At 35.8% G+C, this 15,983-nt stretch overlaps 1 protein-coding gene across 1 annotated transcript in view; it reads left to right on the forward strand.

Moving 5' to 3' along the window:
- NAA35 (N-alpha-acetyltransferase 35, NatC auxiliary subunit) overlaps nucleotides 1-15,983 on the forward strand; it is a 92,947-nt gene that overhangs the window by 67,195 nt on the left and 9,769 nt on the right. The window contains exons 14-17 of the mRNA XM_055427396.2: nucleotides 2,125-2,231; nucleotides 9,323-9,389; nucleotides 11,498-11,596; nucleotides 12,189-12,367. Coding sequence (XP_055283371.1) covers nucleotides 2,125-2,231; nucleotides 9,323-9,389; nucleotides 11,498-11,596; nucleotides 12,189-12,367 — 452 coding nt within the window. The remainder of the gene's footprint in view (nucleotides 1-2,124; nucleotides 2,232-9,322; nucleotides 9,390-11,497; nucleotides 11,597-12,188; nucleotides 12,368-15,983) is intronic.

A 15,983-nucleotide genomic window follows, 5' to 3' on the forward strand; every position in this document is an offset into this window, starting at 1 on the left:
TTGATGGCAATTAGGAATTATTTTGAACTGAATGCAAATGAAAATATATCAGACTTTGGGTTACAGTTAAAGCGGTACTTAGAGAGTATAGAACTAAATGTTTATATGAAAAAAAGGAAGAAAGGTCAGAAATCATAATTTAAAAATAGAAAAAGAAGAGCAAATCAAACTAGAAACAAGCAGAAGGAAATAGAGATAAGAGCAGAAATGTGTAAAATAGGAAAGAGACAAATAACAGAAAATCATTACAGCCAAGAGCTGGTTCTAAAAGTGGTGAATCTCAATTAAGACAGACCAAGAATAAAAAAAGATACAGATAAATAATATTAGGAATTATTATATATCCTAAACAAATTAAAAGGATAATATAGAATATTCTAAATAACTCTATATCCATAAATGAAAAACTTAAGTGAAATGGACCAGTTCTGTGAGGGACATTATCAGCGCCCCCTCAAGAAGTAGACAATTTGAAATAATCTTGTATCAATCTGAGAAATTGTGTTCATAGTTAAAAGTCTTTGAACAAAACTCCAGGCCTATTCTACACACAGGCTCTTCCAGAAAATAGAAGAGGCAAGAACACATCATATGAAGCCTGCATTGCCTCAATAGCAAAACAAGACAAAGACATTTCAAGCTTAGAAAACTATAGACCCACATCCCTTAAAAATGTAAGAACTAAAGTATTACCAGATCAAATCTACCAGTATATAAAAAAAGAAAATACATAATCAAGTGCATTTTATCACAGGAGTGCAAACCTGGCTCAATGTTTAAAGTATAATTTACCATATAATATAAAACGCTCAATAGATTCAGGAAATCTATTTGACTAAATCAACGTCCATTCATGATGCTGCAAAACTAGGAAGAGAATTTCTTTAATCTGATAAAGAGCATGTGCAAAAAACCTATAGCTAACATCATACTTAATGATGAAAGAGTAAGTTCTTTCTTCCTTTGATTGGGAAGAAAGCAAGAATGTCCAGTCTCGTCACTCCACTTTTACTCAGTGTGGTACTGGAAGTCTTAGGCAATGAAAAAAGGCATGAAAAGAAATGAAAGACATATAGTTGAGAAAGTAAGAAATAATATTTCTTTATAGACAACATGATTATCTATGTAGAGTACGAAGGAATCTGCAAAGAAGTTCTAGACCTGATAGATGAGTTTGACAAAATCAGAGGATATGATCCCAGTGTACAGAAAGTGGTTGTATTTCTGTATGCTTGGCAGTGAACAGTGCAAACCAAAAAATTTAAAGCAGTACTATTTACATTAAACATCAAGAATGAAGTACATAGGAGTAAGTCCAGCGCCTGTTTGGAGAACCTGTATACTAAAAAACTACCAAGTAATAATGAAAGACATCAAACTTAAATAAATAGATATGTCTTGTTTGTGAATTGGAAGAATTGATGTTTTTTTAAGATGTCAGTTCTCCCCCCAAACTGATCTACAGATTCAGAGCAATCTCAAAATCATAGCAGAAGTTTTTGTAGATGTCAATAAGCTACTTCTAACATTTATATGGAAAGGCAAAGGATCTAGTACAGCCAAAACAAATTATTATTACTGTATTTTGAATTGAATGAAAATGAAAATATATCAGACTTTGTGGGATTATAAATAATAATATTATTATTGTAAATAACAATGTATTTTAATTTAATAATTCATTATTTTAGTTACATTTCTTTCAGTTTCAGAAAGTTTTTATGTATTCCAAAGTATTTATTTGAGATAGGTTATCAACTGGCTTGATATTTATAACCAGTAAATATTTCATAATTTATGAAACCTTTTTTTGTATGTTCGCTCATTTGACATATTCAGACTTGTCATTTCATTTTCACTAGTTCGATATTACAACCCTTGACTTGAGAGTTTTTTTCCCTGCACATTTCTTCTCCTGTATCAAAGTACTCTTAAATAGAGATTAAGTAGTACCCATCATGGAAGCAGTGATTTATAAAAATTTTCTACCAGCTTTTTACATTTTAATCTCTTGTATTCTGTGACATTTAAAAGAAGTATGCTTGTGTCACAGTAATGAAAAATACGTGTACAATATGTCAAGATTGTGACAGCATTACTAATATATATAACATTTGTTTTAAGACCACTTTCCTGGTGGATAACAAAAAGGTCTTTGGAATCCATCTCATGCAAGACATGGTGAAAGATGCTCTTCGGTCTTTTGTCAGTCCTCCGGTGCTCTCCCCAAAGTAAGTATCATAAGACATTGTATAGCCTGTATGTTTCTTAAAAGCCCAAATTCTCTGTGCTCCTTTATGGCAAAGATATAAAAACTGTTGGATTCAAGTCTCCATGTAAAAAAAAAAAAAACTCATCATTAAAATTAATTGATTTCTGCCACATATTATTTAAATTTAAATTGAGGTTTTCCTGAAGTTGATAATGGGTCCAGTATGAGAAGAAAAGCTTACAAGGACTTGTCAGAAATTCAGCAAGTTGTGTTGACCCTTATTGTGTGCAAAGCAGTGTGCTAAGTAGACACTTGGGGAAATAATTATAAAAAGATAAGATTTCCTCTCAATAATCTTGAGACTAGATAGAAATAGAAAATGCTGATAATTGATCCTTAACTATATTCTGGTAGAGTCATTTCCCCAAAATTATGCTGCCATAAAAAGCTGGAAAGGATCATTTGAATTGGCCTTTTGGAAAAGAATGCCAACTTTATTGACCCTTCCCTTGAGAAAAGAAGAAAGATGTTATTTCTTAGGAAAGAAACCAGCATTTGTTAAGATATAGTGTATGAAATCACATGTTCTAAGGAAAGTTAGTGGTTCAGCATTCAATTTGTTGAATAAATCGTGCCACATTTCACATAAAACTGGTAGCTTCCTGTCTTAGGTTGGTTCTCCAGAAGCTGATCCTGACACACAGATTCATGCCAGTGTAATTTAGAAGGTAATTCCAGGAGAACTTTCAGGTTTGTAGGCAGGTGGGACATGAAAAGGGAGAAAGCCATGTAGTGGTGTGCTTCACAGTTGGTTGTTGCTGTTCAGTCATGGAGTCCTGTTTGACTCTTCACGACACGATGGACTGTGGCACGCCTAGCTCCTCTACCCTCCATTATCTCCCGGAGTTTGCTCAGATTGATGTCCATTGAGCCACTTATGGTATCTAACCATCTCATCCTTTGCCGTCCCCTTCTCCCTTTGCCTTCAGCCTTTCCCAGCATCAGGGTCTTTTCCAGTGAGTCAGCTCTTCCCATCAAGTGGCCAAAGTATTAGAGCTTCAGTTTCAGCAGCAGTCCTTCCAGTGCATATTCAGGGTTGATTTCCTTTAGGATTCACAAGTTTTATGTCTTTGCAGTCCAAGGGACTCTCAGGAGTCTTCTCCAGCACCACAATTGAAAGCATCAGACTTCTTTATGGTCCAGTTCTCACATCTGTACATGACTACTGGTGAAAAACCATGACTTAGATTACATGGACCTTTGTCAGCAAAGTGATGTGTCTGCTTTTAAGTGCGCTGTCCAGGTTTTTCATAGCTTTCCCTTCCAAGGAGCATGTGTGGTTTCATTTCATGGCTGTCACCGTTGGCAGTGATTTTGGAGTCCAAGACAATCTGTCACTGTTTCCACTCTTCCCCCTTTTATTTGCCATGAAGTGGTGGGACTGGACTCCATGATCTTAGGTTTTTAATGTTGAGTTTTACGCTAGCCTTTTCACTCTCCTCTTGCACTTTCATCCAGAGGCTCTTTAGTTTCTCTTCACTTTCTACCATTTAAGTGATATTATCTGCATATTTGAGGTTGTTGATATTTCTCCCGGCAATAAATAAGCAGGGTGACCCTATACGACCTTGTACTCCTTTTCCAGTTTTGAACTGGTCCATTGTTTCTTGTATGGTTGTAACTGTTGCTTTTTGATCCTCATACTGGTTTCTCAGGAGACAGGTAAGGTGGTCTGGTATCCCCATCTCTTTAAGAATTTTCCACACTTTATTGTGATCCACACAGTCAAAGGCTCTAGTGTAATCAATAAACAAATAGTAGTTGTTTTTCTGGAGTCCCTTTGTTTTCTTTATGATCCTACAAATGTTGGCAACATAATCTCCGGTTCCTCTGCCTTTTCTAAACCCAGCTTGTATGTGTAGAAGTTCTCAGTTCACATACTTCTGAAGCCTAGCTTGAAGGATTTTAAGCATAACCTTGGTAGCATGTGAAATGAATGCAATTGTACAGTAGTTTGAACATTCTTTGGCATTGCCCTTCTTTAGGATTGGAATGAAAACTGACCTTTCCAATCCTGTGACCACTGCTGAGTTTTCCAAATTTGCTGACATATTGAGTGCCTGACTTTGACAGCATCATTTTTAGGATTTTAAATAACTCAACTGGAACTCATTTTAATGACCATCATCATGGTTATATTTGTGTATAAGATACATACATATATGATTTTGTATATATGGGATCACATTAAACAGTTTATTTTTATCATGAATGTTTAATTACTTTTTATGGATTTTTTTAAATCAAAAGTTTAATTTTAAAATGTATTTATAATCTTTCTACTCAAAAGTAATCATAACTTTATATCTCAAAGTATATAGTTAATTCTTTTTAATGGCTGCCAAATGTTTCATAATATTGTATGTGTTTTATAGAGTGAGATTACTGGGTGGGGGGGACATGTATAGTTTTAATTTTAATATTTGTATTAGATTGTATTCTGAAAGATTTAACAATTTATATTTATACTGGGAATATAAGAGAGTACAATTTTCCTTTATCCTGACCAGTAGTAGTAGGTGTTATCATTCTTTAATTTTTTCCAGTGTGTATCAGTGAGAAGTGATATCTCATTGTTAGTTTAATTTGAGCACTTAATATGATGTTCATTGGACATTTGGAATGGTTTTTCTGTGAATTGCCTTTTTTTATCCTTTACCCATGGACTTTTATTCAATGGTTTACTTTTTTCAGAAAGTTTGTAACAAATCCTTGTGTATTATGAGAGGTTAATCCTTGTGATAGACATTGAAGATTTTTTCCTTAATTTTTTGTCACATCAAAATGTGTAAAATGCTGTTTGAATTTTGATAAGAATTACATTGAATCTGTAGATCACATTAAGTAGTTTGGCTATTTTATCTATTAATTCTTCCAGTCCCTGTGCCTAGAATATCTTTGCATTTATTTGCATCTTCTTCAGTGTCTTCTATCAATGTCTTACAGCTTTCAGTGTGCAGGTCTTTCACCTCCTTGGTTGAATTTATTCCTATTTTACTCTCTTTGATGCCACTGTAAGTTTCTCTTTCTGATAGTTCAGTGTGACAGTTTTGTATATTGAGTTTGTATCCTGCAACTTTACTGAATTCTTGTATCAGTTCTAACAGGTTTTTTTTTTGCAGAATCTTTAGAGTTTTCAATATGTAATATGGTGTGCTCTGCATAAAGAGATCATTAAAAATTATTTTTAAATTTCTGTGATTAAATGTGTTATATATTCAGAATATGAATTGACAGACACCTGTACCACCATCCATTTTAAGCAAAGTTTTTTTATTAATTTTGTTTTTATAAATTCCATTACTGATAAGGTCATTGGTAAAATTAAGTATTTCATAAATACTTAATGTATTACTCAATGTATGAATTACTCATATATTACACTCCATGTATGAATTATTGATACATTATTACACTCATACAAACACTTGATATATGAATTAGTAAATTTTATTAATTCCCTTATTTGGTATCTAATGTTGTCAGACACCTTTCTGTGTTCTAGAGAAACGAACACACCTGGTGACAAGCTTACCTTCTAATGGGAAAGACTAAATTGTGAACAAATATATAATGTCAGGTCGTACATACTGTATAGAAAGATAAAGATAAGATGCTTCTCATAAATGGGATAGCTGTAAAAAAGCCTCTTGGAAGTGGTGATATATGTGAATATACTGAGAATGAGCTATGCAAAATGAGAGGATGAAGCTTCCTGACAGTGAACAATAACTGCAAGGTCTCAGGAGTAAGGCTGAGCTTTAGGTATCAAGGAGCAAGCTAATTTTAGTAGATTCATTTGTGAGAGATACATCTAAGGTAGCAGTTCTCAACTGTTTTTTGTCTTAACATTCTTAAAAGATGTTAAGGACCCAAATAGATTTTGTTTATGTGGGTCCTATTTATTGATACCTACTATTTTAGAAACTAAAACAGTACTTTTAAAATGTTTATTCTTTTTGAAAAACAGTAAACTCATGTTAATAAACATACATAACATTTATAAATCACATATTAACAAATGTTTTATGGGAAATAACTTTTTAATTAAAATTAATGAGAAAAGTGGAAGTGTTGTACATTTTTGCCAGTGTCTTTCAAGTCTGTCTGAGTAGAATATGACTGAATTATTTTAACCTGCTTCTGTTTTCAGTCTGTCGTAGTATTGCTTGCCATGTCGCCTCTGGAAAAGCCATTGTACACTTAGGAGAGAATGAGTGCTTCTTGCAAATAACATGTTAATGTTGTTATGAAAGTAGTTTCAACCTTGTGTTCCCCTCAAAAGCATCTCACCAGGGAAACCTAGGCTACATTGAAAACTGATGGCTATAATTTCAAATTCTCTCCCGCCGCATCTTTTTCTTTACTCTGGTCCTAGAGGTGACCACTACGTTACAGTTTATGTGTCTCACTTTTATGAATACTTGTACACTTTACCCAAATATGTGTCCATAAATAGCATCAGCTTATTTTATGGTTTTAAACTTCACATAAACTTTGTCACAGTGTGTATGTCTGTTTATATATATATATATCCTTTGGCAGCATGACTTTTTCCTTCAACATTAGAATGTTGAAATTGACCAAGTTTATCCAAGAAATTTATTTTATTTGTTAAAATCCATACTTTGTACTGAAGTTTATTTTGTTGCTTCTCTGGAGTTGAAAATTTACCTTATTGCTAATTTATTGCCATTGAAATCAGTGCTGTAGTGAACATCTTTGAATTATGACTCCTTTTGCACATAAAAAATAAAATTAATTGCTTATCATAGGCACATGCATATTCGGCTTTACTAGTTTTGTGAAATTGCTTTCAAAAATAATTCAATGAATTGTGTATGCCAGCCAACAGTATATAAGGATTCCAGGTGCCCCATAGTCTAGGCATTACAGACTTTTTAATTTTTAACAATATGATATATGTGAAATAAGTGTCTGCATCTTAATTTGCGTTTTGTCTTCTTTATTTAATAATCTTTAACACTTAGATTCCACATTGTCACGCTTACTGTTGTCCATTTAGATTTAATTATACAGTATGATCCTCATTATTTGCAGATATATATTTGTTAATATGCCTACTTGCTAGAATATATTTGTTAACCTTTAAATCATTACTTAACTCTGCTCTTGCCATCTTCATGGACATGTGCAAAGTCGCAAAATATTCAAGTCATGCAACACTGAAATCAAACAAGACCACTCTCTACCTTCTTGTGCCTTATAGTGTAAACTCTATTTATTTGCTCCTGTTTTTATGCTTTTTGTTGGTGATTTTGTAGTTTCATGGCCTCTGAGTTGTAGTGATATGCTGTCTAGTGTTCCTGGCACAAGAAGGCTATGGTACGCCTTACAGAAAGATTATGTGTTAAATAAGATGTGCTCAGGTGTAAGTTCTTTGCTAATCAATGAGCAGTGTACTTTATATATAGTGTCTTTAAAAAGAAACACACATAAACCAAGGTTAAACATTGATCAGTTGATTAAAACAGAGGCTGGAGGAACCTAATCCTGTTTTTTATCCTAGCAGCAGTGTTTCAGTATTCTCTATTTCAGCATCCACAGCAAGTTTATAGAACATAATTAACACAATACTAAGAATCAACTGTGTGTATAGCAGAGTTTATTGCAAGGTAGTCATCTGTTTCTTGTTCTTTTCTTTTAAAAGAGCTCTTTTGCATACTCTGTCTTGTAGATTTTTTCCTCTGTATTCCTCTTGACATCTTTCAATTTTTGCTGTGTTGTAAGAAAGATATTTTCTTGATCCTCAAGGCTGTTGTGAGCATCCTTTCACATACTAACTTTTTTAACTTGAAAAATCCTAATTTTTGGATCCAGAAAGTCCCTTTTTTTTAAGTGCTTTATTTTTGTCATCTTAAGCAATTTTCTTACCTTGGACCTTCCAGCACTTCTCTTTTGCTGCCACCTGTTTCAGGTGTCCTACCTTTTCTTTCTTCTGGCTGCTGCCTGCTCTGTCATTTTCTATCACATGATCATGATTCTGTTTTATCTTTGAGGTTCTGGTCAGATTGCTCAGTTATGGCAAACACTTAGGAATATCAAGTTGTCAGCTCCTTTCAGTGCACCAAGAAAAGTGTTTACTTCTTCCTATCTCCTTAGGAGCAAAGGCTGCTATCCTCCTACCTCAGGAAAAGGGGGAAAAAAAACACTTTCCATCTCTTCAGCTCTTGTATTTCCTCCAGGGCCAGGCAGGTAACAGATCGCCCCAGACTAAACAGGAAAGCCTTTCTCAGTTAAGCGATGCTTTTAACTGAGATAAGGAGCACCACAGGGACACTGGTTTTGAGGATAGACAATGAGGTGCTAGCAGGATGTCTAGGTGATGATTTTAGCCAGTGATTGGAAATGTAGGTATATTTGAAAAAAATCAGACTCTATAAAGTATTCTTTAAATTACTGCTGTAAGTACAGTTCACAAGGGTGCCACCTTTTCAAAAATAACAAATATTAGAGTAGGATTAGAGAAAGTATAGAGCTTTAGAATTTTCCCTTTGTTGATCTTATTGGATCCAGCACCTAATTGTCCAAGTACAGAAGTAAAGGAATTGGAGCTATTGCACATTTATTATGTGGCTAACAAATAGTGAAATGCTTCCTAATTTAATGCCGCTGCTGCTGCTAAGTCGCTTCAGTCGTGTACGACTCTCTGCGACCCCATAGGCAGCAGCCCACCAGGCTCCCCCGTCCCTGGGATTCTCCAGGCAAGAACATTGGAGTGGGTTGCCATTTCCTTCTCCAGTGCATGAAAGGAAAAGTGAAGTCGCTCAGTCGTGTTCGACTCTTAGCAACCCTATGGACTGCAGCCTACCAGGTTCCTCGTCCATGGGATTTTCCAGGCAAGAGTACTGGAGTGGGGTGCCATTGCCGTCTCCGAATTTAATGCTAGCACTCTTCAACTTCATGATATATTTGTTTCCATTTTCTCATTTTTTCCACCTTCCTTATGTGTTGGTAGCACCTCCAGTGCTTCTTTTTGTAGGCCAAATGGTTTAATTTGAATAACAAGAATATTATATTATCTTACAGGTGCTGCCTATATAATAATCACCAGGCTAAGGACTGTATTGACTCTTTTGTTACTCACTGTGTTCGGGTAAGAGCTACAGTTTGGATCATTATGGTGGATACTTAAAAATTGTGGTGTGCAAAATCTTCAGTGGCATTAATTTGTGCTGTTTTTTCATCTGATATTTCTTATTCATTTTCCCTGAATAAGTAGGAAATTTTTGTCTCCTCTTAGACTCAGTTGGATCGCTCCATAACCTGTAGTCTTCCTGCGAGATTGTCAGATACTGACGCACCTTCTGATGCCCCCGCACCGTAACCCTTGTGGACAACAGAAACAGAATTAGCTATGACCCCCGTCTAAAAAGAATTTACTTTTTTTTTGAAAAAGGACATTAAAAACTCTTCTTACTTTTGACCTTATAAATAACAAATATGGGTAACATCCCCAGGCGTTTATGTGTGTACTGCTTAAATGAGCAGGATTATGTACTGTGCTTAGTTGCTCAGAAGTGCCCAACTCTTTGTGACCCCGTGGACTGTAGCCCATCAGGCTCGTTTGTCCATGGGGTTTCTCCAGGCAAAAATACTGGAGTGGGTTGTCATGCCTTCCTCCAGGGGATCTTCCCAATCCAGGGATGGAACCCAGGTCTCCCGCATTGCAGGCCAATGCTTTACTGTCTAAGCTACCAAGGAAGCCCAAGAATACTGGAGTGGGTAGCCTATCCCTTCTACAGGGAATCTTCCCATCCAGGAATCAGACCAGGGTCTCCTGCATTGCAGATGGATTCTTTACCAGCTGAACTACCCAGGAGCAGGACTATAGTAAAATTAAAATTATCAATTTTAGATGAGATTGTGAACTTTTTTCAAATCTCAAATAATTTGAAAAAAATTAAAGCTTCGTAGTTTATCAAATTAATTATAAATAATTCTTAATTATAAGCTTTTTATAGATGTTTTTTGCCCAATTCTATTTACTAAATGTGTGTTTGTGTGTAAAGAGGAAGTGGGATAAGACAGCATGATATGATGCAAGGAAAATTAATAAAAGACCAGATTTTATTTTTATTAACTACCATTTTACATTATCAGGCAGATCACTTTACTTTTTTATAAACTTGCCAATCTTTAAAAAATGAAATGTTAATACTGCTTTGATACCTCTTATAGGCTACTCATTGATTAAATGAGATAATAGCTGTCAAAGTATACAAATATAAAATCATTACTATCTTTAGAGAGTCTTAAAGTGCATATTTCTTAAATCAGAGCATTCCTGGCTGTTGTCTGATTGATAAACTGTTACAGTATTTTATATGAGAATACTGAATAGATAAAAACAATGATAAAGAGCCTTAGTGAACAAGTGTTAGTCACACAATTCTGTCTGACTCTTTGCGACCCCATGAACTGTAGTCCACAAGGCTTGTCTGTCCATGGAATTCTCCAGGCAAGAATACTGGAGTGGATTGCCATTCCCTCCTCCAAGGGATCTTCTCAACCCAGGGATTGAACCCAGGTCTCCTGCATTGCGGGCAGATTCTGTACTGTGGTTTTCTGGGTTTTAGCCGTTACCTAATTATTAGGCATTCTGGTATATTTAAAGCAGCACACAGAAGTGTCCGGCTTGAACAGTAGCTTTTGGCTTGAAATAAACAGAAAAGGGCTTCCCTGGTGGCTCAGAGGTTAATGCGTCTGCCTCCAATGCGGGAGACCAGGGTTCGATCCCTGGGTTGGGAAGATCCCCTGGAGAAGGAAATGGTAACCCACTCCAGTATTCTTGCCTGGAGAATCCCATGGATGGAGAAGCCTGGTAGGCTACAGTCCACGGGGTCGCAAAGAGTCGGACACGACTGAGCGACTGAACAGAACAGAACAAACAGAAAAGAAACTGCTCTTGAATATGTGGAAAAATACCTAAAGATTGAAGGAATTATTTTTGCCATATGAGAACAAGTTTTGTAAACAACCACTTTCTTCTGGCTATTAATAATTTCTAGTATTGAGTTCCTTTAGAAGAAACACCTTTGTAATAAGTATGCATAGGCATTATTGTTATATACAACATTTTTTCCCTTAAACCTGATTTTGAAAAATTGGAATCTTAATTTTCTTTAGTATCAGCAGATTTCATATTGACAGTCAAATTATACTGTTAACAAATACAGTTAACAATCATATTGTGTATTACAGCCATTCTGTAGTCTTATTCAGATCCATGGACATAACAGGGCTCGGCAGAGAGATAAACTCGGTCATATTCTTGAGGAATTTGCTACCTTGCAGGATGAGGTAAGAGCCAAAAAGAAGCCCTCCCTTACAAAATAAGCAGTTTATATTCCTTGACTAGATTTTCAGAAACAATTCTTTCAAACAATAATTTCACTACTTAAGTTTTTAATATGGTGAATTTTCTTTTCCACTGAAATGTAACAGTTACATATACCAAAGAAAAGTTTACAGAAAGAAATAGAACAGTAATCTAAATCAAAAACATCTTAAATTATTATTTTATAATCAATGAATTATAAAATAGGTGTAGAGCTATAGTTATAATTAGAGTAAGTTTACATTGTAATAAAAATGTATTAGTCTTCATTTAAATGTGAGCAACAGCAACATTGATAATGTAACTAAAGATCTGAAGCCAGTTATTTTTATACTGTAAAATGGATGTCTTTTTAATCTAGGAAGTGTTTAGATAAATATTATTCTTTCAGAAATGAACGGTTTGAATGTAGATCTAAAGGTGCATTTGAAAGTATGAATACTTTAAGTGTTGAGAGTTACATTGTCTGCTCATGTGCTATTTTTAGCTGTTACATTTTTTGTAATTCTTTCATTACCTTAACCAGTTGATACTAATGACATTTTGTTGTGATAGGCAGAGAAGGTTGATGCAGCCCTTCATACTATGCTGTTGAAACAGGAGCCCCACAGGCAGCATTTGGCCTGTTTAGGTACCTGGGTCCTTTACCATAACCTTCGAATTATGATACAGTATCTCCTAAGTGGCTTCGAATTGGAGCTCTACAGCATGCACGAGTATTATTACATATATTGGTAAGAGAATGATTGGAGTTGAAATTGATGGTGGGTGGGATAGATAAGATCTGTGAGAGTATCGGTAGAGTGTAATTTTAGGGTTTTTTTTTTTTAATTTACTGTATTTGAATTTTAGTTATGGGACAGTTGAAGAGCATATATTGAAAATTAGAGCCAGATCATCTTAAAAATCTTAAGTGTCTTAATAGTGTACAAATACATTTTTTCTGCCATTTGAATTGTTATTTTAAAATTACTAATAAAGTGCTTAAAAGTAAATTGATTAATGAACTTTTATCTATTTCCAAAGAGAAAAATTAACATACATTTTGCCCTGACATCAGTGACGCTAGGTACTAGCTGTGGAATGTACTTAAATGAATTAAAGTTCAAAATATGAACCAGATCTTCCTTCTGAGAAGAAATGGCTAAGATTATCATTGGGAGTATAACTGTTGCAAACTGGTCCTGAGGATTTGTCTCAGTAGCTTTGAAGAAGTTTACAAGAGGTAATCTTCAGCAGAGTAGTTCTTTACTTTCACTTGGGGGTGAGATATATCTAGTAAGAGGATGCTTGAGAATATTTTAAACATGAAAAACCTGTCACAGAAATAAAGTAAGAAAATTGAGATCTAAAACGAATTCAGCTATATTGCATCTTTTTGTTAGTCTAGCAAAGTATAGTAATTTAGTTGTAATTTAAAATAGAAATGACCTATTGTTACCCATCACAAACAGCTAAGTTTAGTACATTAGATCTAATTATAGTTATTCTTTTCAATTCATTTTTAAATTATTTAACTTAAAATTTAAATTATTGTGTATTCCCTGAAGTCACTGCTCTGGAGGCAGGAAAATAATTATTTTCCACACCATTAACAGCATCCATGTTAGAGATGGGACTACCAGAACACCTTATCTGCCTCCTGAGAAACCTGTGTGCAGGTCAAGAAGCAACAGTTAGAACCGGACATGGAACAACAGACTGGTTCCAAATTGGGGAAGGAATACATCAAGGCTGTATATTGTCACCCTTTATTTAACTGTATGCAGAGTACATCATGCGAAATGTCAGACTGGATAAATTACAAGCTGGAATCCAAGTGACTGAGAAAGGCTATCTGAAACAAGGCTACCAAGAAAAAAGCTATGACAAATCTAGACAGCATTTTAAAAAGCAGAGACATCCCTTTGCTGACAGAGGTATGTAGAGTTAAAGTTATGGTTTTTGCAGTAGTCATGTACAGATATGAGAGTTGGACCATAAAGAAGGCTGAAGTGCTGAAGAATGGATGCTTTCGAACTGAAGTGTTGGGAAAAGACTCTTGAGAATCCCTTGGACTGCAAGGAGATAAATCCAGTCAGTCCTAAAGGAAATCAACCCTGAATATTCATTGGAAGGACTAATGCTGAAACTAAAGCTCCAATGCTTTGGCCACCTGATGAGAAGAGCTGACTCATTGGAAAACTCTGATACTGGGAAAGACTGAGGGAAGGAGAAGAAGGGCACAAGAGAGAATGAGATGGATGGGTAGCATCACCAAGTCAATGGACATGAGTTTGAGCAAACTCCGTGAGATAGTGAAGGACAGAGTAGCCTGATGTGCTGCAGTCCATGGGGTCTCAAAGAGTTGGACACAACTTACCAACTGAACAACAGCAGCATCAAACTTTACTTTCACCACCTGCACATCCACAACTGAGCATTGTTTCGGCATCGGAAAGTAATTCCAGTGCTGTAAAGAACAATATTGCATGGAACCAGGAATGTTAGATCCATGAATCAAAGTAAATCGGATGTGGTCTTGCAGGAGTTGGCAAGAGTGAACATCGACATCTTAGAGATCAGTAAACTAAAATGGATGGGAATGGATGAGTTTAATTCAGAGGACCATTATTTCTACTACTATGGGCAAGAACCCCTTGGAAGAATTGGAGTAGCCCTCACAGTCAATAAAAGAGTCCAAAATAGAGTACTTGGGTGCAATCTCAAAAACGACAGGATGATCTCAGTTCATTTCCAAAGCAAACCGTTCAACGTCACAGTAATCCAAGTCTATGCCCCAACCACTAATGCCAAAGAAGCTTAAATCGAACAATTCTATAAAAACCTACAAGGCCTTGTAGAACTAATTCCATAATAAATAAATAAATGTCCTTTTCATATAGGGGATTGGAATGCAGAAGTAGGAAATCAAGAGATACCTGGAGTAAGAGGCAGTTTTGGCCTTGGAGTACAGATGAAGCAGGGCAGAGGGTAACAGTTTTGTCAAGAGAACACCCTGGTCATAGGAAACACCCTCTTCCAACAGCGCAAGAGATGACATGGACATCACCAGATAGTCAATACTGAAATCAGATTGATTATATTCTTTGCAGCTGAAGATTAGAAAGCTCTATACAGCCAACAAAAACAAGATCTGTAGCTGACTGGGGTGAAGATCATGAGCTCCTTATTGCAAAATTCAGACTTAAATTGAAGAAAGTAGGGAAAACCACTAGACCATTCAGGTATGATCTAAATCAGTGCTTTATGATTATACAGTGGAGGTGACAGATAGATTCAGGGAATTAGATCTGGTCGACAGACTGCCTGAAGAACTGTGGACTGTGGTTCACAGCATTGTACAGTAGGTGGTGACCAGAACCATCCCAAAGGAAAAGAAATGTAGAAGGCAGAGTGATTGCCTGAGGAGACTTTACAAATAGCTGAGGGAAGAAAAGTGAAAGGCGAAAGAGAAAGATATACCCAGCTGAATGCAAATTTCCAGAGAGCAGACGGAGAGATAAGAAAGCCTTCCTAAGTGATCAGTGCAAAGAAATAAAGGAAAACAATAGAGTGGAAAAGACTAGAGAACTCTTCAAGAAAATTGGAGATATCAGGGGGACGTTTCATGCAAGGACGGGCACGGTAAAGGTCTGACACAGTAAGTAACAGAAGCAGAAGATACTTAGAAGAGGTGGCAAGAATACATGGAAGAGCTATACCAAAAAAATGACGTAGATAATCATGATAGTGTGGTCACTCACCTAGAGCCAGATATCCTGGACTGTGAAATCACATGGGCCTTAGAATCATTACTGCCTGCTGGAGGTAATAAAATTCCAGCTGATCTTTTTAAAATCCTAAAAGATATTGCTGTTCAAGTGATTCACTCAATGTTAGCAAATTTGGAAAACTTAGCAGTGGACAAAGGACTAGAAAAGCTCAGTTGTCCTTCCAGTCCCAAAGAAGGGCAATGCCAAAGAATGTTCAAACTACCATACAGTTACACTCATTTCACATGCTTTCAAGGTGATGCTCAAATCCTTCAAGCCAGGCTTCAGCAGTACCTGAACTGAGAACTTTTAAATGTACAGTAGCAGAACCTAAGACCAAATTTTCAAGATTCGTTGGGTGATGGAAAAAACAAAGGAATTCCAGAAAAACAACTACTCTGCTTCATTGATTACACTAAAGCCTTTGACAGTGTAAATCACAACAAACTGGAAAATTCTTAAACAGGTGGGAGTACCAGACCACCTTACCTGTCTCCTGAGAACCCTGTATGCAGTCAAAAAGCAACAGTTAGAACCAGACAAGGAACAACAGACTGGTCCAAAATTGGAAAAGGAGAATGTCAAGGCTGTATAT

This window comes from Moschus berezovskii, chromosome 7 (genome assembly GCF_049115385.1).
Source record: "Moschus berezovskii isolate FMDL1 chromosome 7, NW_MosBer_1.0, whole genome shotgun sequence".
Lineage (NCBI taxonomy): Eukaryota > Metazoa > Chordata > Mammalia > Artiodactyla > Moschidae > Moschus > Moschus berezovskii.